This window comes from Passer domesticus, chromosome 1 (assembly GCF_036417665.1).
Source record: "Passer domesticus isolate bPasDom1 chromosome 1, bPasDom1.hap1, whole genome shotgun sequence".
Lineage (NCBI taxonomy): Eukaryota > Metazoa > Chordata > Aves > Passeriformes > Passeridae > Passer > Passer domesticus.
In genome coordinates, this window is record NC_087474.1 from 39,204,901 (window position 1) to 39,231,047 (window position 26,147).

Sequence of the window (26,147 nt, forward strand, 5' to 3'; positions counted from 1 at the left end):
GTCGCTTTGACCCCGTGAATTCCTTGTCGGTAAAGGCACAGAAGCCCTCCCAAAGGCTACAGGATTGGATTCTTAAAATATTAATTGACACATTAAATAAAATTGTAGGAAAAGAAACTCTAAGATTTTAGAAGGATAAGTTGTTTTTTTCTCCCATGACTTTAATGGGTCTATCTCTAAATGAATTTGTTCCCATGTGTGACTTAGTGTTTTCAAACAACAGTTATTAGTAGTTGATGCAGTCTGATTCAATGATACAGACTTGTTGGAGAAGTTTTTATGATGTACATATGCATAAATGATTCACATGAATTAACCTAAGAATGGTAATTTTTATTTAATACAAGGGGAATAAGCTAGGCAGAATAATGGAGATGAAAATTTTGAGTTGAATGCATTCTTTTCCTGGAGGAGTACTAAGCTCTAATCATATTTGCTTATTCAGAACACTGTTATAGGTGCACTAAAATGGATCTGATTATTTTTTGTAAAAAAAAAAATAAATTAATATCTAGAACCAATAGTGTGATTGATGAAAGGAATATTTGCCAATAAGCAGGCAGTGGACACTGTACTGCTCTTTCTGTTATTAAGAAAAGTTTACTTTTCCAGTGTATTTTTATAATTAGCTCATAGGCAAGTGTTCAAAAGGAAAACTTTGTAAAGAAATTGAGTATTTACCTCACAGAAACAATTTTTACTGAGTGACATGGAGAACAACTGAATCCTCTAAATTAATGCAATTTTGCAACTTAGTTATAAACTTGTTATTCATTCTCCAAACCATCTCAAGTATTGTGGAAACTACAGATCTGCATATGGAAGAAATGAAAGGCTGTTAAATTCAAGTTTTAGTAGACTCTTCATAGATTAAAACAAGACCTTCCCTTCCAGAAAACAGCTTGTTTGTAGTGGAGATTTTCTTTAAATGTGATGTAGGTTAAAGAATGGTAATTCTGCATGCATGTCCTTGGTTTTCTTCCCTTTTCATTTTAGTAATTGCTATTTCTAGTGCTGAAGTTCTTACTGATACTTTTTCGACTTTATTTTTTAGCTTGAAAAAGAAGAGTATCTTAGAAATTTGTGTACTCACAACTGCTTACCTTTGATGGCAACTGGTAGGAAAAAAAATTTCAGGTGTAATAAAAAAGAAGGTCCCCTTTATGGCTCCACATTTCTCAATCAATCTCCCAAAATAATGGAAGTGATTGCTTTTCAAATTTATATATTTTTTTGTTGTATTTTAACTTGGATTCATGAACCTTGACTGAACTTTCTACAGTATTTTTTCTAGTAAGGAACATAACTGATGTTTAAAAGTTAATAGAACTGGAATTTCAAGAAAAGCATGAGATAGTAAAATTGCTAATTAAAATGATGTAAAGTTACTAAAGCTTTCTCTGTTCTTCATAAATACTCTGATTCTTAATGAAAAAGCAATAGCATTTAAAGTACTATTTTGAACATTTTTTGAATGTAGTTAAATAAAAAATTAAGAAAATCCAAATTGTAGGTTCTATAACTAGAAATGCACATTTCCAAGATCGTTTCTGGAATTCTTTGATTCAGTTCCTCTTGGATGGAGAAAGTATGAGGTTCTTTAAGTAGCTGGGTAGAGCAGATTTCAACTTTCTTGAGTAATCTGTGTCCCTCCTACGTGAAGTCATGAAGGAGGTGAGAGCAGAGCTGTTAACTAGCAGCAGGATGAGTAAAGGGTGAGCAAGTCCGTTACTGGCTGTGTTGGATGAAGTGGGGAGATTACATGTCTTCTCTCAGGACACTCTTCTAGGAAAGCTTTTGTCTTGATATCCTCTTCTTGTAATAGTGTTCTAGTTAATATGAGGAGCTGGTAGAGTCCCTTTTGTTGTTAGGACTGTAAAGCAGCTTTGTATTTAATTTCCTCTCCCCTTTAAAGGTCTGCTGCCTGCAGTACAGCTCTACATGGTGCTTGTTCTCAAGGTCATCCTGGGTCCTTTGGTCTGAGGCTAGAAAGTCAGCAAAGTATTTGTCATCTCTTTTCCCAGCTTCCATACAGAGTGAATTTCATGTGTTCTAGTGGTTGGGATGTTCTTGTTCCTCTTAATGTATATTAGTTTCTTGGGGTTTGGTCATTTAAAAAAAAAAAAAAAAAGAAAACTATTAAACTGGCCAGCTGTGGTCCTTGGCCTTCCATGGCAGTAAAGAGCTTTTGCAGCTTAGGGTTTTGATCAACCACAGAAGGCTATTACTACAACTGTAGTCTTGTGCCCTACATATTGTATGCAACAAGAACCACGAGCACTGAGATTTGCCAAACCCCACAGATGTTATTTGTTAAAAAACCCCACAAATCATAAATGTTTCTTAGTGATTTAGTGAATAAGGGTATCTCCCAGTTAAGTAATCTGTGTCTTTAATTCTTTACACTGGGCTGAGGTTTTATGGCAAACAGTTTCTCTTTCACAAAGGTATTCCTTTTTCTGTAGCTTTCTGCCCTTTTATCTTTTTTTTTCTCCTGCAAACATGTAACTTGTTTAACTGTTCTTTATCTTCTCATCTGTTCCTTGTCCCCAAGAGGAGCATTCTGGAATCTGCTGATCAGTCTTTAGGAAACATTCAGTAATTCTGTCACACAGATTCCTTGCCTGTAGACTTACATTTTCAAGGAGCTATTGAGTTAGCTGTAGCCCCTGGAAGCCTGCATTTGGTTTTAATTCTGGCTATCTTTTATGTATGTTTTTATAAAATATTTATTTTTCAGTATTTGTAGTATTTTATCTTTGTTTTGTAACCTTTACTTGATTAACTGTGTTCATCCATCTGTCCCTAGTAATGTTTGATGGTACTTCAAAATTTCATCAGAAGGTAAGGTAAGGGTAGGCTATCAGAGTGTTAAATTGATCTAACAAAAATGCCCACGTTTGCGCTGGCAGAGGGAGAAGAAAAAGCTGCTGTTAGCATTTGTCTGGCCCTCCAGAAGGTGAGGGGTGATGTGGTGATTCACTTTGTGGCAAAAGGCCACGATCTCTTCAAACAGCCTACCCAGAAGACCAGGAAAAGTGTGTGGAGGGTGTGGGTGATACCAGAGGTATCAACTTCCAAATGCAGAAGGCAAACTGTAAGAAAATATATTTCTTACTTGTCTGGGAATAATATTTTCATGATGAAATAAAACAGGAGTAAGACTGTTGAAATGCAGATTCTTCTGTAGGGCCTAGTCTGTAGCAAACCTGGTATTAGAGTAAGAAGTATCTTTATTAGTGCAGAATAGTGAACTTTCGAAAGGGGAAAAATGTTCTTATTTTGGAAACTGTGATATATTTGAAAAAAGGCAAAATGAGTTGATGGTTTTACATCATGGTTTTGTCCTATTTTTTGATGAAGTCTTGCTTGTGAGGTGTTCTTTGAAAGTTGTTGCCATGTATGTTATTGCAGAGATGAATAGCTTGAATTGATGGTGATCTTGCAAGTGCTTGTACATCAGTATCAGAAGTGCAGGTACTTTGCTTGTGAACACATTTGCTTTAGCTGATATCTGCTGTTTTTAATATTTGCACCTTATTTTTCTTAAATATTTTGTATGAATCCTAGGGATACTGACTTCAGTAAAGGTTTTTAAGATTGTTGAAGGAATATCACTATAATTGTAAAGTGCAATGGATAGTTTAGAATCAAGGAGGAATATTTAAGATCTTCCAATAGAAACTCACAAGTAAATACAGTACTGCTTAAACTGAACATCTGCATTTGAGCTATTTGTAGAGGTAGTTGTACCCAGAGCCTGAAACTTAGACAAGATAATTAAAATTGTTTGGGCTTTTCATACAGTCACTTAGGCTAGTTTTAACCCTATAAAGTCCAACCATTGTTAAGTACTAAATATTTTCTAACAAAAAATACAAAAGCAAAATTCTGTAAATACAAAAATTTTTTTGAATTAAAAAAAAACATGATACTTCACAACAGAGATTCTTAAACTGTAGATGAGTTTATAAATAGTCTTTACTGTAGTTTCCTTTATACTGTTGTGTAATTACTTTTGAACTACTGTTGTAGCTCTCTTCTCATTCTTCCTACTGGATGCTGCCCAGTGTCCTGGTGTGCCCTCTCCTTCCTGCATTTTCAGCAGTTGTAGACTTGACAACATGGGAATAAAAGAAGGAATTTGCCTGGAGCACAGTTCTGTCACGGTTCTGGTTGTGCTGGTGTTAACACCAGTAGAGCTACTCCTTGCTATCAGTCTTTGCCTCTTTCTTTTGAATAATCAAAAAGAAGATTCGGTGTTTAACCTAAGAGAAAACCCAACAATCTTTTTTGACTGTTCTGGGCTATCAGGGAAGTATTTTTTTGGGTTTCTTTTTCTTTGCTTGCTTGCTTGTATTTTCCCAGATGGCCCTGTGTCCTGTTTCCTTTTGAGCCTTTAGTTGCATTCCTACCCACTTCTCATCTTTGTCAGTAGAGGGATGGCTGCTCCTTGCACTGGAGGACTGTGCTTTGGCATTGTGAAAATTGTGGATGCTTCTGGCCAGCTTTGCCAGCAGGGGAAACCCAGCTGCTCTTCCTGGGCCCTAAACACTTCTCTCCTCTCTGCTACATTTCCATGTATGCTGTGGTATAAAAGTGGAACCTGTGCAGAGCCAAGGGTTGGACTTGGTGATTCTTGTGTGTCCCTTCCAACTCAGGATATTCGATAATGCTAATTATGGAAGAAGATAAGTAGATCTAATTAGTCCAAGGTGTAAATGAGCTGAGAGGCACTTTTTCACGTGTATTTGGGTTAGTTTTCTGTTTTGACCTGCTCACTCACTGCGAGGTTAGGTGCAGAAGAATGCTGATGTGATGGGGGTGAGTGAGGGCAATGCGGCGCTGATAAAACTTCCCTTTTGGTGACAGGTAGCAACCCACCTGATTCACTGTATCTGCATTTGTATCTGTGTACTCCAAGCACCAGGATGGCCAAGCTGAGTTTAGAAAAAGAAAGTGTGGGACACAGAAATTTAGGCTGTAATTTGAGCCAGTGGTACTCATGATACTTTAGTCTTTCTTCTTGTCCTCATCTCACTGAATTCCCTCATATGGGCAGCTTTGGAGTTATACAGTGAACAGGATCAGGGAATTTGCCTAGCTGAAAAATTACCTAACAGGAAATTTATTTCCTTTGAAAGAAATTAACTTCCCCTTTCATTCACCACTGGGCTGCTGAGCCTGTCTGTGAGGGCAAAGAGCGTTATAGGGATGGGGAGAGGGCAGGAAGGCTGCAGTGCCAGCTTGCTTTGACTGGAGTGAGTGGGGGCACAGCGTGGTGGTGCCAGTTCCTGCCATGCCATTCAGCTGAACTGATTTGTCCTGTTAACAAAACATGCTTGGGAGTTCTCTGACAGCTTTGTGTTGTCTGTAGCCTATGTACTGTAACAAGTGTTTGGTACCTGCAGAAAGTTAGAATGAAGGGTATTTGTAATATTTTATCTGTAAAATGATGTATTTGTAGAAATCTGATATTTGTAATATTTTAATATGAAAATCAGTGCATTGAAGCAAATCTAAGTCACGAGCTATTTGTTTTTAGTGTTTCTGTTATATGTACAGAATAGAGGGTTTTTTCCTGCTGTAGAAATGCTAAGAAGGATATTTTTGAGGAGAAATGTCTTTAGTGCAGATTCTGTATATTGCTCATTGTAATTCTCTGTTGTTGCTAGATTCCACTAGTAATATCACATATGCAATACTGTGTAATCTCATAATGTAATCTCTTAACATTAGTAAACTTTAAAAGATGATGATTTAAGAATGACAAATGTTGGTTTCAGTTCTTTTTTTGGTGGAGAAGAAGCCAAAAATGCTATGAAAAATAGTGTTTGAAAGCTGTTGGTTACTTAAAACCTGCTTCTTTCCTTAGTTTCAATATATTGCACTTTTACTTTTTTGTCATTTCACCTCCTTTTCTTTTTAATAAGTGATTTTAAATTGAAATGATTGTCACCCAAAATAATTCTGACGGTAGAATTTTCATATGATGCTATTTCAGAACTGATGCTTTCTAAAATGTGATATCAACTTCAAAGGATGAATAAATAGTGTGTTTGAAGATGAAAAACAGGTATTTGGTATAACTGCATTGGACTATGCAGTGTTCTGAGCAAATGTCCTTTAAAGGGTTATAAACTCAGAAAATGAGAAAACAAAACCTGTTCTTGATGAATTCTCATCCCTTTGTTTTGAAGAAAATGGATTTGGAAAAGTATTTTTTTTAATGGTCTGTTTTTTCTAAATCACTAGCTGTACTCAGAAGAATTCTGAAGACAACTAAAAGCAAACTGCAACTTTGTGTGTTCCACATAGCCATACAAATTCTAGGTTGTGCTCTAGTATGTGCTGTTTCTCTCAACTTTGTGTCAGTGAATGAAAGAGTACATACAGATCGTGTGCATAGAAAAATATTAGTATCCAGAAATAAAAGTATTTAGCTGCTGTGCTGTCTGTATGTAGATATTTTATTCAATATGGCAGAAATTCACATGTGCTGCCAGAATTTGCTCCTTTGTTTTTGGTTCACAGTGCATATTAAACAGAGTAGAAATACTCAGGATAATGCTCATATTTGTATCTGAGCAAATTTTGGACTTTCCATCCTTTTGATCTGTGTGGCGCTTTCATGGTACTTTCTGCTGCTGTTTGTGACAGTTTCAGATACTCCTGTATGTTATATAAACAATGCTGTGTTATTTCTTTAGATTGACTTTTTCTGATGTATAGATAATTTTTTTTTCAAAATTATCTTTTTTTTCACTCATGCAGAAAATGCTAAGCTGAGACATGTAGAAAAAGATGTTTTGATTCCACAAATAATGAGGGATCGAGCCAAGGAGCTGTGTTCAGATAAGGTGCAAGGTAAGAGTCAAATATTCATTAGGAGATCAGATGTACTCACTTTTGTGCCCTGAATATAATCCTTGTTTTTGAAATCATGTAGTCTGAGAATTAGTGTGTGTGATCTCCATCTTATCAGCTCACTGTGAAAACAGTACTGAAGCATATAAATCTGCTGTGTTGGCTTTGGCTGCTTGGTGATGTAGACTATTTTCCAAAATTACTTGCTCTCAAGGGCTGTAGAATCTAGTATGATTAATACAAATTTTTTCACATCTCAGCCTGGTGGTGACAGAGCAGCACAAGAGTTAGTGTGTTTCTGTATGAAGTATTTAATGCTTAAATAAATTCAACTGCCTCATACAAACCTTCAGTTAAGGCTTCTTTCATTATAACAAATTTGTTTAAATATTGCCAATGTACTGCATCCTTTCCTTGCCCCAGCACTGAAGTGATCCGTGCACATAAACACACACATGTTGCTGGACAGATGTTGAAATGGGGTGATGTAGTGTGCTTCTGCTTTCATTTTCTTGTGAAGAGTACTGGACTCTTTAAATTAATAACTCTTTAAGGTGGTGTCACCCCTCTGCTGAGAGCTGCTTACACACAAGTTAGCCAACAATTCTGGTCTAAGAGGGATGTAAGAATGGATGAAAAGCCACTGAATTATTCTGTCCAAGTGTCGGCTTTCAGTAGAGGGCATTTGTATCTGGTCATCCAGATCTGAGCTCTTTAAACTTCTTTTGTTCATGCACCCCATCAGTAAAAAATTTCTGACTGCACAATCCCAATATAGGTGTATTCATTTATAAATTGTGTAAACCTATCACTGTACTGTATGTTGTGTACATTACAAAAACCATAAAAATAGAAGTTTAAAAAATGATGAGATAAAGGTGAAATAAACAGTACTTTAAAATATTTTAAAGTATGTGTCAATCTAAAAAGATTACTGTTAATAACTACTTTCTATTGAGATCTGTATGACTGGACATACATCATAGTTTTTAAAATCTTTAACACTGTGATATAGGAATTTAAATACCTGGTTCTAAATTCAGTGTATTTTAACACTTGATCTTAATAGGTGCCTGGAAAAGATACCTTACAGAGGTGTATAGATCCCCATGGAAGAAGTACATAGTTGCTCGCACTTACTAAATTTTACTAAACTATACTCGTTTTTCAGTCCTGTCCACAAGTTTTGCAAATGGTTTACTTGAAATTGGGCTAATAAATTATCTTTTCCCCTGATGTCAATCAGTTTTTCCTCCAAACTAAGGAGAAGGTGTTGCACCTCAGTGTTTTCAACCCCCTAAAATTCTCCTTGGGAAGATTTTTAACAGATTAGAAAGTTCTGTTGGTATCCTTTTAAAGCATTCAGATATAGGAGGCTTTTGTAGGTGACACATATTTTGTTCACAAACAAAACCAGACCAAAAATTACATAATTAGGTGAACATATCCAAATTCATGTTTTTAAAATGCTTTCTCCAAAATGCAAGTTTCTTTTGCAAAGGAGTTACTTTCTTAGTCATTAGTAAAGTGACACCTTCACCTTAAAGGGACACATTGAGTGTTTAGGTTTTGGAAATTCCTGCTAGGTAGCAAACTGCTCACAGCCACTTGTCATCACTGAAAAGGTCAGTGGATTCGAAGCACTTGTCAAACCTGACACATTTTTTTTTAGAAAAGACAGCTCTTTGAAGCACTTTACCACAAGTTACCCAGAGAGCAAACCTCTCTGTGCTACCTCTCTCTGCTAGGGATTTTTGTGGTCACTCCCCATCTCATTACCAAGTCTGGTAAAGATGCCACTGTTTGATGGCTTGTTTTTGTCAAGTTATAATATTGATGCCATCCTGTAGCACATTGTGCACTCCTGGCTCCAACTATGCTGCAATAGCTCACCCCTGAGTGAGGCAGTGAAGGAGTTTCATGTGCAGTGCTCTCTCTGTAGCCTTAGTCTGGAATCCCTTTTTATTCCAGTCAAAGCAGCCACTCCATAAGTAGTTGCATTTGCACAGTTTTTCCATAATACATTTTTGTTTATTCAAGCTGCCACTTCCTGTTGAGAATAGATCTCTAGTGCATCTTTCCTTTAGTGGCTCACAAAAAAAAAAAATTTTGTCCATTTCATAGTTGAAATGCAAATACCACAAGGTGTGACAGGTTAAAAACTTCTGTACTTTCACTCAACTGTATAGCAAACCTCCCACACTATGTAATTTGTTTTAACACTTGTATCTTCAAACCTTCAGCAGGGTCTTCTGTGCATCTTCCAACAGTATTTACTGACAAAGGAGTGCATTTTAGTTTGTTGCCATACTGTTTTCCCTGAATTGTTTCAGCAACTTTTACCATGGCAGTAAGAACAATTGTTTCCCCAGTGGCATGTGGCTTTTTGTGTTTTGCAGTTATTTAAGGAACTTCAAAGGAAGTTTCTGGAGTTTTATCACTAGGGCACTTTATGACTAGAGTCAAGTCTATGGGAAGTGGAACAGGGTATTTTTAAGCAGCTGCTTTTAGAGGTTCTCCAAAAAATTTTAAAAAGTAGAGTTACAGTAATATCTGCCAAAGGGAAGTGGCATCATGTAATAGGTGCCTTCCAGCGCTGCCAGAAGGACTTAACAGACCTTTTTTTTTTCATTTGAACAATAGTTGAATCATTTTTACTTTGAATTCTATACCTGTTGGGGAAAAAAAAATGAAGAGGAAAAGCAATTGCAGTAGTGTGGGTCATTTGAAAGATGTTGATTAAAAGTATTTTGACGGCTTGGTATTTGTATAATATTGTTTGAGGTTAACCAAAGGCACAGTGTGAATGTGTTTTTCTCCTCTGAACTTTGTGTAACATGAGGACTTTGGTTTCAGCATCTTCATTTTCTGTGGCTGCAGCCAATATTGGAGGTTCTTGAGCTGTGAGCTGTGGACCATTACCTTGCAGCTTCTCCATCTTCTTCCCTCCATAAATTTTAAAGCCAAATGTTATGTTTTTCTTTTTCTGTGATGTTAAGCAAAATTATAATTTCTTCCTTCTTTCTCTTGTGTAGAGTTTAGTTTTAGTTTTGTATCTTTAGGAAAAGAATGTTTGTGGGTACATCCATCTCCCTGTCATTCTTCTGTCATCTGTAAGCCAACTTTGATCAAATTGTGTGAAAGTTAAAAGTGGTAACTGAGTATTTCTGAAACAATGTCTTTTATCAAATAGGCAAGCAAAACCCCACATTAATGCCTCTATTAAACTATTAAAAAGGTGGTTGCAGAACTTCAGTTATTTTGTTGTACACCTTTTCATCTGGTGGAGGGGAGAAACTGAACCACGGGAAATGAAGCTTAAGCAGTTTTGTGATCAGTAGATTTACCATCTCATAAATCCATTGTGAGATTATTCCTGGAATAAATTTGTCTTGTTAGTACGCAGGGATAGGTGTTAATCAAAGTAAAGAGGCTATGCTTTTTATGCTGTAAACAATTATAAGCTATGAACATAAGCTGTGTAATTAAGTAATCAAAGCTCTTGTGACTTAGTTTGTGTGCTTTGGAGTGTACACACATGCATGAAATGGAGTTGTTTACACTGAGGGCAGAGATACTCATTTAACTTGCTCTCAGTGTAGGATTTTTCTGCTTTATGTTAAGTCCATGTTTCAGAAACTCCTATTAGTAGACCTCTGTTTCTTTTTGTCTTTAGGAAATTGTGATAAATGCATCAGTACTGTAGGAAATAAAGCTATTCCACAAGTATGGGCCCTTACAATTGCCTTGGTCAGGCTGGGTTCACATGTGTCCCTATGGGGAGCCCCTGTACATTCAATAGTGCTCGGCATGAGCACAGGGTCCATCTGTACCCAGCCCGGTGCCTTAGCCTGCAGCTATACCACCTAGAGCTGTGTGCTTATCACAGCTAATAATGCAAGTAATGACAGCCTGTCCAGCACGTGTTCCAGAGCCGGCCAGGGAAAAGAAACCCCAAGGGTTACACAAATAAATAATAAAAAAGGTCTTGTTAACTTAAGAAGTGATCCTGCTCCCTAGCACACAGCTAGGCTCATTGCTGTGCTTGGTTGTCAGCCTACCAAAATGGCTTAGGGAAGAAATAACCATGGAATGTATGTCCACTCTGGCCATATTTCATTTTACTTATATTATTTAGATTTGCTTACAACTTTTTTTTTCAGATTGTTCCAGTATAATTTCTTGTGTGTGCTGCATGTTTCTTAAGAGTTTTGTAGCTCTCAGTTTCAGAATGATTTTTGTGTGATTTTAGATTTTCAAGCACTTTTTTTCAGTGAAAATGGATATATTAGTAATTTTGTCAACTTGGGTAGTAATTCTGTTAATGTGCTTTCTGGGAAACACTAGTCAATTTTCTGTGACCATTATGTAAATATGCTTTATTGTGTTCATATCCATGCATTGTAGGTGAAATCGTGGACAAGAGTGTCAAAAAACAAGCAAACAAAAACCCCAAAACATTGTCATATGGGAACGTTTTACTGTATTTTTACATGAGTTTGCCTGAAACAATATTGAATTATATATTTCTGTATCACTATGTCCTTGCATTTCAAACCTAAGTAACTAAAAGGATCATTTGTTAGCTATTGCCTTACTTACTGCTTTCATGAAATAATTTCTTAAGCAAGCTGTTTTCCTCTTTTGCTTTAATTTCCAGTTATAAAATTTAAATATGAGTAAGCTTCTTCAAAGCAAAATCATAGCAAATTTCAGCAACCCGGAGTTCACCATTCTTTTTCATCAGAGTGGTGACCTTTAGCACATCAAAAGTTCTATGGTTTCATCCAGCTGTGCTTTGCTTTCTGTGAGTCCATGCCCTAAAATTAGGGACAGCTCCATGCTCTAAAACTAGGGACAGTCATGGATAAAGTTGCAAGAGCTGTGGTTGTTTCTTGATCATTTCTACAGAGAAGTTTGTCTAATTTCTTGAGAGCACTTGCTCTGCTATCCAAAGTTACAGATTCTGAAACTGAACTTAATGGGGGTTTTTTTTGGTAACAGAAATACACAAACTTGGGCTGTCAGCTTAATTTGATTTAATTTTTGGTTACTTGGCTTGGAAAATAGAAATGACTGACTGACTTTGAGATATTGTGAGTTTAGACTCTGAAGAAGTTGTACTGAATTGAGATCCCAAAAAAGAAATTACTGGGTCACAGAATCAGTCATGAAATTAATTCTGTATTAAGTTTATTTATGATCAGATGTATTGTGCATTTGTTGTATTATAAAGCATTTCTGCCCATCTTCCAAAACCTCACAACCTTTTTTTTTTTTTTTCTGGGAAAAGAACAACTTGCTCTAGCGACAAGGGGTTTAAGTTCTGAACTTGTTCCTTGGAATTGTTTTGTGTTACTGTCACATCATTTGGATATGGGCCTTTAAGGTCACAAAGAGGACCTGCAGACATCTTCTGTAACTGAGACTCCTTTGTAAGGTTGAAGGATTCAATAGGAAATAGACCTGCAGTCTTTTCAGGGTCACGGCAGGGACAGATAGTTCAACTCAGCCTGGTTCTGCCATTAGAAAGATGTTGAAGTAAATGTAGCATTTCTTATTTTAAGCATATTGTGGGAGACATCCATTTGATCAAGATGATAAGTGGTTCTGTCCTTTAAAAAAATTATTAATCTGTTTAAAAATTTTTATGAGGGAGACACAAGGAAGATATTTCTACTTGTACCTAGTTGAGAACCTTCACTGGAGAACACTGTTGTGTTGGTTCTGTTGTCTGGAGGAGCTGTCCAATTAAAGCAACTGGAGTTACATTGCTGAAGAAATCTCATAATATTTGGCAGGGCTTTAAAAATGGTTTGGAAAGTGTGGCTGGAAAAGGACATTTCCAAGCATCCACCCTCCTCCCATTCTCCAGATTTCCCATTAGCCCTCTCCTCCTCAGGGCTCATGTTGATACTTAGTGAAGATGATGGGATGCAACACTACTGCAGGCTTCTCTACAGTTGAGCATGACCAGTGTCATCAGGAGTTTTGATAATGTGCAGTTACTCAACAGTCCTGTCACTGACATTATCTCTGTCCCCCTGGGGGCCACCTGCTCTAGACCATGACCCTTACACCTGACATAGCAAGGTCCATAAATCCAAAGAAATTTCTGATTGAACTACATGTGGTGCTATACATTTAAATGCCCAAGACATTTAGATATTCCTTCTTTAAAAACCCATTCTTTTTAGACATACTTTCCTATCAGAAATGCAGATAATGAAACGTGTGAAATCCTGAGCGAATTGTGCTTGATGTTTCTTACTTTCCCTGGTATTGCAGACTGAGTTCTGTTAATTGATGCCAACCCTTGTTGAATGCTGAGGGAGGATTAACCTGTTGGTACCTACAGTTCTGACATCAGAAGATGCTAAAACTGATAGTAGAGGGAAATTACATGGCAGGTCTACTTAAAAATTTTGATGAGTGTTCTTGTCTTATAGCAAATTAAAACTAAAGTCACCATTCATATCTGAACTTTGCTCATCCGCTTTGCATCATTGTGAAAATACAGTCCTTACAATTTTTTTTCAAGTTCACATCTCCTAGTAGTATCTGGCAGCACAGTGATCTTCTAATTGACCAAAGCAAAAAGATCAAGTGACTGATAAAAATCAATGAGTTAACATGACAGCTGCTGCTACCTTTTTTAAATTGAGCTGCTGTGATCAGAAATTACTTACATGTGCTCATGTCCATATTATTCAGAGATTGGTGGAAAGCCTGGGAGGTTACAGTGGAAGAATCACAAGATTTTTTTATGACCACAATAGCCTTCTCTTAGGAGGATGAAAAAAAATGCTGCATTATTATCTGCAACTCCATTTTTGTGAGAGGAAGGTTAGTATAATTTGAGAATGTAGTTTCAATTCAGCAACAAAACTGCAGGTGGAGGAGGGAGGAAAACTGTTGTCCATTGCTCTATTTATTATCTGAAAATTGAAGTATATTATTGTATATCATGTGACCACATAGCCTTGGATGAAACTATTAATATTACATTATGTTTTATGTGTTCTGCAGTTGTCTGTTGTTTAAATTCTTTTAGGTGTTTTGATAGTCTACAGTTATATTTAGTACTAATAGTAAATTGCTATGAGCTTTTTTTCTGGCTTGCATTCCTTGAGAGTAAGATGCAGAATTTTTATGTGATGGTCTTAATTTGCACACAATAGCTTTTATTTTGGAAAAAAATTATTCAGTGCTATATATTTCCAATGAAAATTTACTCTCATCACATTTAACTATGTGAATTAGTACAATCTCTAGAGGGATTATGGTATATTGAGCTTTGTTCCAACAAACTGGGCAGAGAGAACAGCTATATGTAAATTAGAATTTGAAGAAATGAGCTTCTAGATTTGTGTGTGTTTGTTTGTTTGTTTGTGTGAATGATAACAGCATTAACTACCCTAAGTTAATTTATAGAAAAGGAATATGAAGGCATATTGTCTTGCTTGATGATAGAAATTTCAGTGTTCTAACTAGTTTTGAACACTTTGAAGAAAATGTTCAGGGAGGGAACTTGCCTGGTGTGATTATTTTTGTTCTTCCCCCATCCATGTCATTTCAAACCAGCTGATGACAAGAAATGGGTCAGACTGCTGCTAGCTTTACCACTGCAACTTAGTTGTGTGTGGGTTTTTATTTTTTTTTTTATTTATTAGGGAAAGGAACAGCTTTTACAGGGACAAAGAGAAATGAAATCACTTTCAGTGAAAGAAAGAGGCCTCATTATAGCCACCAACAGCAGTTATTGACAGCTACACTTCCTATTAACAAGGAGCATTTAAGAGTTTGGCTGTTGGATCTTTGGACTTGATCTAATTTGCTAGCATTAATTAGTTTCTTTTGAGCACAGACACTTGGTGCTCACAGCTATAGATTTAGAGGACTAATTAGGACAGAAAATTGAACAGAATGGGGTAAGGCATTAACCTTCAGCCATTACCAGCTGGGGCTCTGATAAAGACCACAGAGTCCAAATGCTCCTATTCATGCAAAGAGTACTTTAATGAATATCAATTTCAGCCAGGTTGCCATATCTTACAAGCCCTGTTTTGATTTTGATTCTCTTACCTGGTAGAGATTTTATGTATAGATATTAAAGTGATATTGGTAGTTCAGAGCTCATAGATGAGAACCTCAAGAGGTTACCTGTGTTTTGGGCAGACTTTCAGTTTGCTTTTCTCAAGTTACAGATTTTATTGGTTTCCAGCTAAGATCCTGAATTTCAAATTGATTTCCCTGTCCAGCATAAATATATTAATATAGCCCAGATTAATTACATCTTCTTATCAAATGCTGGTGTAAAAAGAAGATGCCTGTGTGGTTTTGGATTATTGTAGTATAAGGTAGTAATATCCATGACAAGAGTGCTCACCAAGCTAACTGCTGAAAGTTTAAAGCAAGTTTACTTCTTCTGCAGCTCTTATGGTGAGATACAATTCTTGTGTTATGGTATTCAGTTGGTAATCCAGTTTTAGGAGGAAAACTATTCTTCCATATTGTTTTAACATCTGCAGAATGGGAGCACTTTAATTGTATATAAGGAAAGAAAAAACCTAATTGCCTTTGTCCTCTTGTATAATTTCTTGGATTGTTGGAAGAGTTGAACTTGAAATTAAGCATCTGAATCATCAGTTGTTCCTACCCTTTAGTCATATTACTGCACCCTGACAAATTCCCCATTGAAGCTGAAACATTGTTGCTTGTTTATTTGACTTCTGTACCTGGAAATTCTTTGTCCACTAATGAAAAAAGCTTAAAAGTCTCTTCTGTATCATAATTTCTCCAAACTTGTTTTTTCAGGAATGATGCTAGCATTGATGTATATGCCTTTTAAGTGCTCTAATTATTTCCAGTTCTCCGCTAGTACACTCTACAGTGTTAGGTTGTATAGCTGGTTTTGTGTCTTAGGGGCCTGATGAGGTAAGATTGGTACAAATTGTAAAAATAGAGAAATGCAACCTTGCCTGTATCTAATGATCTTGGGGTACTTAATTTTATTTAGGGCAGTCTTTAGGGAACTGTGTGAGGGGAGTGTCCATAGCGGAGGAGACATGGTCAAGTTCTTCTTCCAACAAAGGGGTGAGGGTGCTGTTCCAGCCACTGACTAATGCCTTTTCCCAGTTGTTATATACAGTGTTTGCTGATCTCATAGTTTTCTTTTCCACTTGACACATTTTGGTTCTTCTGTGTCATTCTTATTACCAGCAAGCCAGCGCAAACTTGGGATTCCGTGAGGGGTTTTTTGCATCCATTCTGATGGTGGCAATAATTTCTGGGTGCAGTGTTAGAGTGTTACAGTGAGGTGTTACTGTGGCGTGGGTGGACAGAGCAGTGGCAGTTCATGAGACTCACAGTAGTTGTTGTTTTAGCTGCCTGTCCTTCACAATGTATGAAGTAGATGCTCTGAAATTTTGCATTATAAATCCCTCTTAGGTATTACATTCAACAGTTACACAGTTAGAAGTTAGTGCAAATAAATCTTAATACTTTTAAGAGGTCATGCTATATTCTCATTGCCTGTGTATAAATATTTATATTGTATATGAATTGTTAATATTACCCTGGGGTTAGTTTCACACAGAAAATAGGTTATTTTTCAACTGTTGAAGTCAGAATATGTTGTATTGGTACTATTAGGTTCAGCAGTGGAAAATAAAACTTAGTTTGATCAAATATTGCTTCTGTGAATTCAGGAATACAATAAATAGTGAGCATTCAGACAACCTAAAAGCAATATATTGACTTTGTATTCAGTATTAGGTGATAGGGAAAAGCTTCTGTCCATTCTTTAGAAAACACATGAAATTGACAAGTGTATTTGCCAAAGAAAATTGCTTGTCCAAATCTCAGAAATTGAAATGAAGCTCAACAGGAGTTAATACTAAATGGAGATCAGAATAGGAGTTGTGATTTTACTTAATACGCTTTGATTTAATGAGATAATGGATTATGAGAGTTGTAGTTTTGATCTCCTGTATGTTGAAGACCTATACCTGTTGTATATGTCTTTGTGTAGAATGTTACAACTCAGCAGAACCAGTCACAAAAAAGGGGTGGGGGGGCAGGAATCACAGGTCTTATCAGGCAATAAAGGAACACAAAGTTGGAACATAGTTTGGCAACTGCACACACTTTTAACAAGATGTGGTGTTCTAAGTGTTCTTCACGCTTTTTGGTCTAAGTGTTCTTCATTGCTTTCTGAAAACAGTGAAATCTCAAATTTTCATCCTGTCTCGGGATGGAAACATTTTAAGTTTCTTCTTACATGTAGAGCAGTAGTTCTAAAGATTGCTTAGCTCAAACTGAGGGAGTTCTCTCTCTCGCACTTATTCTTTGATATAGTAATGGCTCCTATGGTAACAACACTGACAATGCAAAAGTGGTTTTTTTAATGCTGTCTGTTGCTGAATAAAACTTATGTTCTTGTACATTGTTTTTCAGGTCCTTTTAATAACAACAACAAAAAATAATCCCCCTTTTTCACACACAAAGTTTTGTTTTGTTGCTGTTGTAAATGCTTTCCAGTAGTTGTCTCTGTGGTGCTGCTTAGAAGAAGAGCAGGGAGCTTTGTGCTCTGAAGAGTATTTTATTTAAAGGTTCTGATGCCTAAGAAGGGAGTAAAGGCTACAGTACTGAAAGGTCATAAAACACTGTGCTGTATTGTCATCTCTCTGAATTTTATTTGTAGCAGTCCTGCAGAGGAGAGCACCTGGAACCTTTGCTGCCCCAAATCAGGGTGGATGCCTCTACAGGTAGTGAAATCATGTAACAGAAGGCGAGAGGTGTTTTGGATGAGGAATCAATAGCTGCAGAGCTGGTCAGAGGATAGGAGAGGGATGATCAAGGACTGCTAGAGCTGTACAGAGCTTTGGAGGTATGGATGAGGCTTTAAATTTATGATCAGGGAACAAGAAAAGCAGTTTAGCTGATGTATCCTAGATTAGAGTGGGAAACTAGTAAAGGATTTGAAAGGAATCATGGAATGGAGGAAAGGTAGTCATGCTGATGGGATAATGAGAAGGAAAGGAAATTATATAACGAATTTTGAAGAAGAAAATGTAGAAGACCTGTGCATGAAAATTTCCCTTGGATGGAGTGAACATATTCTTCTCTTAGTATTTATCTGTGTATTGGGAAGGAGTTAAAATGGTTCTAGATAATTTGGGACTTAAATTATGGTATTAAGACATCTACCTTCTTACCTTTTTCCTGAAATAAGTATAAAGAAAGGTTTCTTTAAGTCACTAATGCCTTTTTTTGGAGCTTCTGATATTCAAGTTCTGGATTTCTTTGTATTACTTTTATCACCCATAATGTTGTACACTTTATAATTTTCTTTCTTTCTGGCCGTGATCAAGAATCTCCCAATAAGGTTCTAGTTGTTCTTCTTTTCCCTCCTCCTCAATATGCACTAAATAATGCCCTTCAAGCTTTCAGATCAACAACATATTTCAGAGATGTTTAAATAGTGCTTTTTGAAGCACAAAATCAAAAATTTAGTGTTACATTTGCCAGGCTTGATATAGGTCCTGCTTTGTTTCCTGGTGACAGAAATGTCTCATGCTCTTTGCTGTAGTGGGATGCTTGTGAAGTTGGTGCAGAGTTGTGGCTTGAGATGTAATCTCACCTATGGTTGTAGACTGTCAGACTTTAAAAAAGTTATTTTAGGGAGACACAGCTAATGTTTGCAAAAAGAACTTCTGAATGTTATTGTTTAATATGTGGGAAATGTACAGAAAGTGTATAATGTGGAAAGACATAGAGAGTTGAAAGTAGGACTTCTTGATGCAATCTGGACTAGCCTAACTATGCTTCAAAAGCATGGACTTCAGTTCTGTGAAATGCTTATCATACCTGATGCCCTTGGACAGCACATTTATCAAGCATTAAGGGATTGCAGGTCTGCAAAGGACTTTGGGAAGACATTTTGGGCCATCATCATCTCTTGGGGTCATACCTTGTATGCCTGTGTTTGTCCTGTAATCTGGTTAATGTTTCAGCTACTATAGCCTGTCTCAGTGCTTAGTTCTATTTTACCATTCAAATAATGCTTTTTGCTTTCTTAGTTTTTTTGGGATTTAATCCCTGAACTAATTTTTCTTTGTATATCAAGCAATTTGTGTTCTCAGACACTGGACAGATTCCTGGCAGTAATCTGAATAAAAGCAGGACTTTAAATGGAAGAAAGAGGATGATCTCATTTATGTTAAACAGGCAAAAGGGAAAAAGAAAAATAAAATACTTATTCAGTGACCATCCTGGAAAACTATTTCTGTCAGATTCTTCAAAATGGCTTAGGGAAGGTGTTGAACCCTGAGATTCCAGAGTTGTTTTCAGGAGCATGAAGAATTTTAAACACAAACCCCCAAAATCTTTAATGCTGTGATGTTAAAAATGACATTTAAATGCACAGGGAGAACTCGTACTTTCAGGTTGAAGAAAATTATATCCGGTAAACAAGAGTGACCACAGTTTGCATTTTCAAACTTTGTTGCTCTTTACTTTTTTTCCTGCCTTTGGGGCGATAATTTTCTACAGTGACTCTGACAGCCCAGTCAAAATGATTCATAAGGCCAATGGTGAAAAGAACTCTTTATTTTTCTCTGGTGTAAATAATCTTTGTCATTTCTGATCTGTCCTGATTTCCTCCTTGTGCTTCTTTGCATGTCTTTTCTGAGTGGTTTTGGTTTTTTTACATTAAATGTAGGCTTCAGCATGTATCTAGTTAATGAACAGAAATTTAACATTGTTTTCCATAGAATATGGAAAAGAGGAATATTATAGAATTGTATAGTGTTTGAGGTTCTATAATTTGAGATTTAATTAGTAATTAACTAATGTTTAATAGGGTGCTAGCAGAGCTCACAGCTTCTCTGGTGTCTTCAGTGACTTACATCAGAAGTCCTAAGTTTAAAATATTTTACATTAGCTACGTGTAACAATGCTTCATGACAGTTGAGTAATAGTATTAATGGTTATTCAGCTTTTTCTTTGTAATAGAGGTGTCCCTATACTTTTGAAAACTATTCCAACTTTAAGGAAATTAAAAAGCATATTCATATATGTATTTGTGATGATTTTTAATATTTTATTTTATAAATTCCAAACAGCTTGAGGAAGTTTTGAGTCCCTTGTGGGGAGTCAGAGTGGTGTGGAAAAGATGCTTCAGCAAGACCGGTGTGAATTTATTTTGATATGCTTAATCTGTTAACTATAAAACTTCAGCAGTTTTAAACCAAAATACTGTTGGGGGAATCTGTCCTCTTCACTCTGCTGTCAAATTCATGTAAATACTACTTACTGACAGTGCACAAACCATTTAGCAACATTCAGTATTGGGCAGAAAATACTTAGTAAATTACAACCCCAAAAAATAGTACTTGCGCTTCTGTAGAAGGAAGATATTTACCAGAATTGCATACTTTTGCTTTGGCTACCTTCTCCCACCAGATGAACAGTTCTGGTCTCATGATTTTCTTTTCTGCAGTGGATGCAGTGCAGTGCTGTTTGTTCCACACCTGATGTTACAGATCTCTGTGGCCCTAATGTTTGAGTTGCAATGACTTGACTTGCCTGAAAGTCATTCAGCCACTCTAATAAAGAGGAGAAATAATCGCCTCTGGGAAATGTGTTAAAAGTACTTAAAGGTAACAATGTTTGGGTTGTGGTATCAGGTTCAGCCAGCTCCGTTTCACATAAGCAGTAAATTGTAACAGTGACTGCAATTCTTTTGTGTGAAACAGGTAGAATTTCCTTGTTTCTAACATAATATAGTCACTGTCTTAAGTTTGATTGTAAGGTTGATACACTGATGTCGAGGTACTACTCTGTTATAAAGAGATTTGATACTTACAATCTTTTGTGTGTCCAGACCTGAACTGATTGTACAATAACTTTTTACTTGGGCATTTTAGCACTAATGGTTGTCAAGTCCTGAGATCTCTAAGCCTTGGCTGAACTTGTGACAGAAAAGTCAGAATGAATACCTAAAGCTTCTTGTATTTCAAGCAATCAGAGGGGATGAATCTGAGTAAGAAACAGAGCCTGGCCATCCTCTTCTCCCTGAGAGGAGACCCTCTAAGTGGAACACCCTTGGAGATTTATGTCAGCTCCTCAAACTCCTCCTTTGATTTTTGTTTAAGTCATGTAGAATAGAAGACATCTCATCCCAGCTGTAGTCCTCTCTCTATCTCTTCCCCATCCCCTTACTCCTTGCTCGTCAAGGCTCACGGCAACAAGGACAGGAATGTACTTTCAGAATCAGTTTTGGGTGGGACATGGAAATTCTGGGTGGCTCAAATGAGGTAGAGTGTATTCTACTGGTAGTTATTAGTGTCTGTTCAGACATGTAAGTGGAAATAAGACCATAAATGAAGGGGAACTGTCATGGTCAAAGCATATGGGACATTGCATTGGTATGCATAAAGCAAGGATGGCAGTGCTATCAATTTTTGTTTAGGTATTTGATCTACTGCAAAAGCCTTGTAGAAACTCTTGAACTTTATAAGCATTTCCGAAGGATTTCTTTGAGCTGTTTTTTTCCTGTCTGTGTCTGGTTGCTTCCGTATCTTGGGAATCCCATTGGTTTGTTAGTGCCTTCTCTAACATTGAGCATCAATGTGTCTGCAGGTTGTGTGCAGGTGTGGACTGGCAGGATAGTAAGTGTCTTTCAGCTCCCAACAAGATCTGAGCTGAGTAGGGGAAAGGCAGTTGCTGCCTGCTGGTTCATGTCAAACAAGGCTCAGCTGGACACAGGTTGCCAATTTAAAATTTGGGAAGAGCACTTGTAATTGAATATAGGCTTTTTACTTTTATGGCTCCGATTACTTTCCTTTTTTTTTTTTCTACTTTCACCACTGGCAGCAGTCCTGGACTCTAGCTAAAGACCAAAATATAAATGAAGTCATTTTTCATAACTAATTTGACATCTTGTTTCCTATTTCATCACTTTTTTTTTTGGTCACCAAATATATACAGCTGAGATTTTGGTATGTAGGGGAAAACAGGCAAATCATCTAGACAGTGTAAACTTCAATTTATAAATTTGAGACTTGCAACCAGACTGCTGTACAAGAAAACAGATGCTATGCAATAAATTAATACTAAGCTGAATAATAAACAAGACGTATTGTTAAAGGTCTTTAATGCAAAGAAAGTGATTTCAGACTTTCATATGCTTGTTTTCTGGCTTTGTTTAAATGAAGCCTTTGCATGTGTTTTCTTTATTGTTCTCTTTTGCGCACATTTGAGCTTTGTTGGGTTGAGGACTCAGTCTCTGGTTGGGCAGTGGTGATTAACTTACACTAAATAGGCAGCAATAATGTGATTTGAGAATGAAAAGGATTCATTTCTTTTAAACGAGGGGAAAAAAAACAAGGTTGAAGGAAATAGTTTACATAATCTGTAAACTAGTTAAGGAGCTGAATATTTATGCAGGTTGAAATTGAAGCTTAGTTGCCCTCTAGGGGTTTTACATTAATACAGCATATGCTAGCTTTTGGGTGTTTTTTCTTCTTTCAGAATAAAGGTGAGACAAGTCTTTGGAAAAAAACTTACATGCTGACAAATCTGTGGTGATAGAGGCATGTGTACATCTGCATTCAGTGATTAAAACTCATTTAGTTCAAACCCAGAAAATGGAGGAAAGATTTTTAGCCACATTAGGTTCTTTTTAATCTCATTGTACCAGTGGAGAATGCACTGACAGCCAACCAGTCACAGCACTGAAGTCCCAACCAGGAAAGGTCCTTACTTTCAGTCCTAATAAACAGAAGACAAAAAGTCACAGGGGGTTGTAGTGGCAGCACCAGGACCCTCAGTCAGTTTCTGCTCATGTCCCAGCTGCTGAATGCTGCCTCAGATTCTTGTGTCCTCAGCTGCCACTGAGTAATGCACAAGGGTCTTCTATCACTTCTGGTCTTACAGCAGGTTGAGCCCTGGATATTGGTCTGTGATTGAATGTGTTAGGAATAAACTTAGTCTCCTCCTTTAGAAAGCAATTGACAAAACCAGTAGTTCTTGATTGCTTGGATAGGTGTGTGATATTTCATTGGCAGTATCCTCATGCCATAGGAAGAAGTGACAAATGGCTTCTAAACTGGAGCTACATGTACATATCCCCTTGTCTTAACTTTCAGTATCTCCTTTGCCAATGATTTTGTAGCAGGTGCACTGTTAACATAATTATTTTAACAATTGCTAAATAAATTCAGAAGAGTTGGTTGTTTTTCTAAAAATAGAAACCACATCTATGTGATTGTTTTTTTGTTTCATAATGCTGTTTATGCTGTATGTTGATGCTCTAAGACGTTTTTGTGTCAGAAACAAGATAATTGGAGTAGGCAGAATAGATGCACTTAAACAACCCTCCTGCCAAACTTGAATTCCTCTGCGTAGAGCTTGAGGAGCACAGTGTAATCAACTTTTAGAAGGTAGAGCTGTGTCCCTGAGGCTTCAGTGTACCAAACTATGCCTGGATTTGTGCTAGTAAAGTCAATGTTCTTATGCAGATTTTTATGCCATTTGCTTATTAAGCTTTACACTGCAAAACAGTTTCTCTCTTTTGAGGGGTTTTCATACCTAGTTTCTGGTGTGTTTTGTTTTGTTTTGTAGATTTATCAAAGACTTGTTTGTTAATTCCCTGTCTACCAGTATTTTATTTTATTGTCTTCAAAATTACAACTTTTATTCTGAAGAAATGTTCCTGGTTATTGCAGTCCTTTATGTAAAACATTTTACAGAAGATGAAAGATAAATGTTACACAGTAACTACCAAATTTCAGATATTGCTAAGTTTTGGTAGTGTGCTTTCCTGCCTTATGGTTTAGAGTAATCTCTGCAAAATAATGAAATGAGTAGGATAGTCTGAGATTCTAAATGCCTCCATAGTCAATGATGCAATTTTATTTGAAAAAGTAAGTTTACCTACTTCATCACACTGCAGCCATAATTGCAGGGGTTGAGTTACTCCTCACTGTTCACTACAGAATATGGACACACCAGAATTTTTTTTTTCCTGGAAAATTTGCACTTTGGTTTTGTCATTCTTTCTGTTACTAGCACTGAGTAAGTGCTAGTAAATTCCTCAATCAGCAATAATTCTTCCATGGTGAAGAATTCCTGCCTCCACACCAGCCTATGGCTAGTCGCTTTTGGAAAACAAGACATTTACTGGAACTATTTTGGAGATGTGAGGGAAAGTAACTTCCTCTTTTAATAACTGTATAAATATTTTGTATTCCATATATTGGGAATACTCTATATGCTTAAAAGACCTGAGATTTTGACCCCATTCTGTGTGCCCCATCTCAGCCTCACCCTCCAGCTGGAGCCCTGGAACCAGTTTCACTTTCACTTAGAGGATATTCTGTTTCATTTAGAGGAGTGAGAACTACTATTACTGCTACCACCAAACTTCGGTATTGGAGCTCTGAGTTAAATAGGTAATTTTGGAAGTCCATTAAATTGAACTGGGGCAGGGGGAAAGGAAGAATCCTGACACAGCATGGTGTGAGAGCTGGTGTCATGGTGGGATAGCTGGGCAAACGCCTCCTCAGGAGTTGTGTAAGTGCCCTGCTCTACCCCCACCGTGTGGTAGAAGGACATTACTGTTACTTCTTCCACTCCGTGAAGCTCTGCTTGTGAGAAACACATCTATTTTGCCTTTAGAGTTCAGCTGAAGAGTCAGTCGCTGTGGGACAGAGGGAGGGCTGTTGTTTCTTTAAATCGTGTGTTATCCGAACTTCCCAGCTGTCCCTGAGCGGCTCGGCAGCTCCCGAAGGAGGCGGGAGCATAGGCAGAGGCCAGCGAGGCTGCCCTGCGCAGCTCAGGCTGGATGCACTTGTTTATATAAAAGCAGGCAGTGACAGACAGTAGCCATGGGGGAACTTGCATTTGTTCCAGTTCTGCCTCTTCCAGCGCCTGGTATGGTAACGCTTGATGTCAGGGATACTTACTGCAGGGTGGGAAGAAAATTAGATCAAGTCAGTCTTAAAGGAAGCAGTTGTTTAAAACCAGTGCAGTTTAACCAGGTGCCTGTGCTTGCTGGGCTTGCTTTACCTGAAGCTTTATAGAGAAGGTGATGCTTGCACTTGAATGTACTTGACAAGAACATTCCTCAAGCAGGTTTCTTTAGTGGACAAATCATGATTTACCCAAATAAAGTGCTTCACAGCAGTGTGCTTACTATGCTTAAAAGGGTAGATTTTTGTAATTTCACTAGTAAGAAAAGGAGGTCTGCTTCTCTGGAAAAATTTGCCTGCATAGCCCAGCAGATTGTCATCTTTGAGCACTTAAATCTGCCTTGACTGACAAAGTAGTTGCTGTAAAGCCTTATACATAATATTTATGCTCTTGCTGTTTCTCCTGTGTCTTCTGAGGACATAAACCTCTTGTGTACTTCTGTGCACTGCCTGTCTTGCTTAGTCAGAAGCAGGAGGACTTGTATTGTAGCTCTTATAGAGCTGGGTTGCTGGAATTTACTTAAAAATATGACAGTGTACTAGATTCCTGTGTGTTTGGGGCAAAATGTGTGCACACACATATGTAGGTAGGTATGTACACTCATGCATACAGAAAATGCTGACAACTCTGTACATCCAGGATGGAAGATGAGATCAGGTCAGGATCACATCAGGTCTATGACACCAAAACTAACAAATAGGCATTTCTCTTTGTCATCTCTGCCAAAGCTCCTCTTGCTGTTACAGTCCAAGTTCTGTTGAAATTCTAGTGACTAAACGTATATTGCTAATAAAATCTGTCTTCCACAGTATTTCGTCATTTAGCAATAGTCAGGAAAGCACCTCCTGACATTTTAAGGTGTATGTTCTTTTCGGACTCTGTGACTCTTAGGAAAACACTTTTCCTAGTCAAGTTTCATGTGTGCATTCAGTATTTGTATGAAACTGAAAACTAGCTTTAGTCTTTCCAACTCTTGTCCCCAAGAAGACATTTTGGTCACATCTCATATGTGCAGGACATAGAATGAGCAGAGCTGACCTGCCCTTGTCCTAATGGCAGAACTAAATGCTCCTTAAAGTATCCTGAGATTGCATGTATATGTTATTTTCAGAACTCTTTTTTTTTTAAAAAACCCTCTTAATTACTTTAATCTGGCATATTTTTTTAATACTTTTAAATATTTGTCTGGGTTTTGTTGGCTGAACTGATTGGGTTGGCTTGAATTGCTGCATTTGGCTGTGTTCCTCAGCTTGTTTTATGTGTTTTTCTTAAACAAAACAATTATTGTCTTTCTTCAACTT

General features: G+C 37.1%; 1 protein-coding gene across 2 annotated transcripts in view; it reads left to right on the forward strand.

Annotated features, from left to right (window-relative positions):
- Nucleotides 1–26,147, forward strand: part of CMC1 (C-X9-C motif containing 1) — a 47,879-nt gene that overhangs the window by 6,017 nt on the left and 15,715 nt on the right. For both annotated transcript variants that reach the window (XM_064415096.1, XM_064415105.1), the window contains exon 2: nucleotides 6,775–6,867. In XM_064415096.1, coding sequence (XP_064271166.1) covers nucleotides 6,775–6,867 — 93 coding nt within the window. The remainder of the gene's footprint in view (nucleotides 1–6,774; nucleotides 6,868–26,147) is intronic.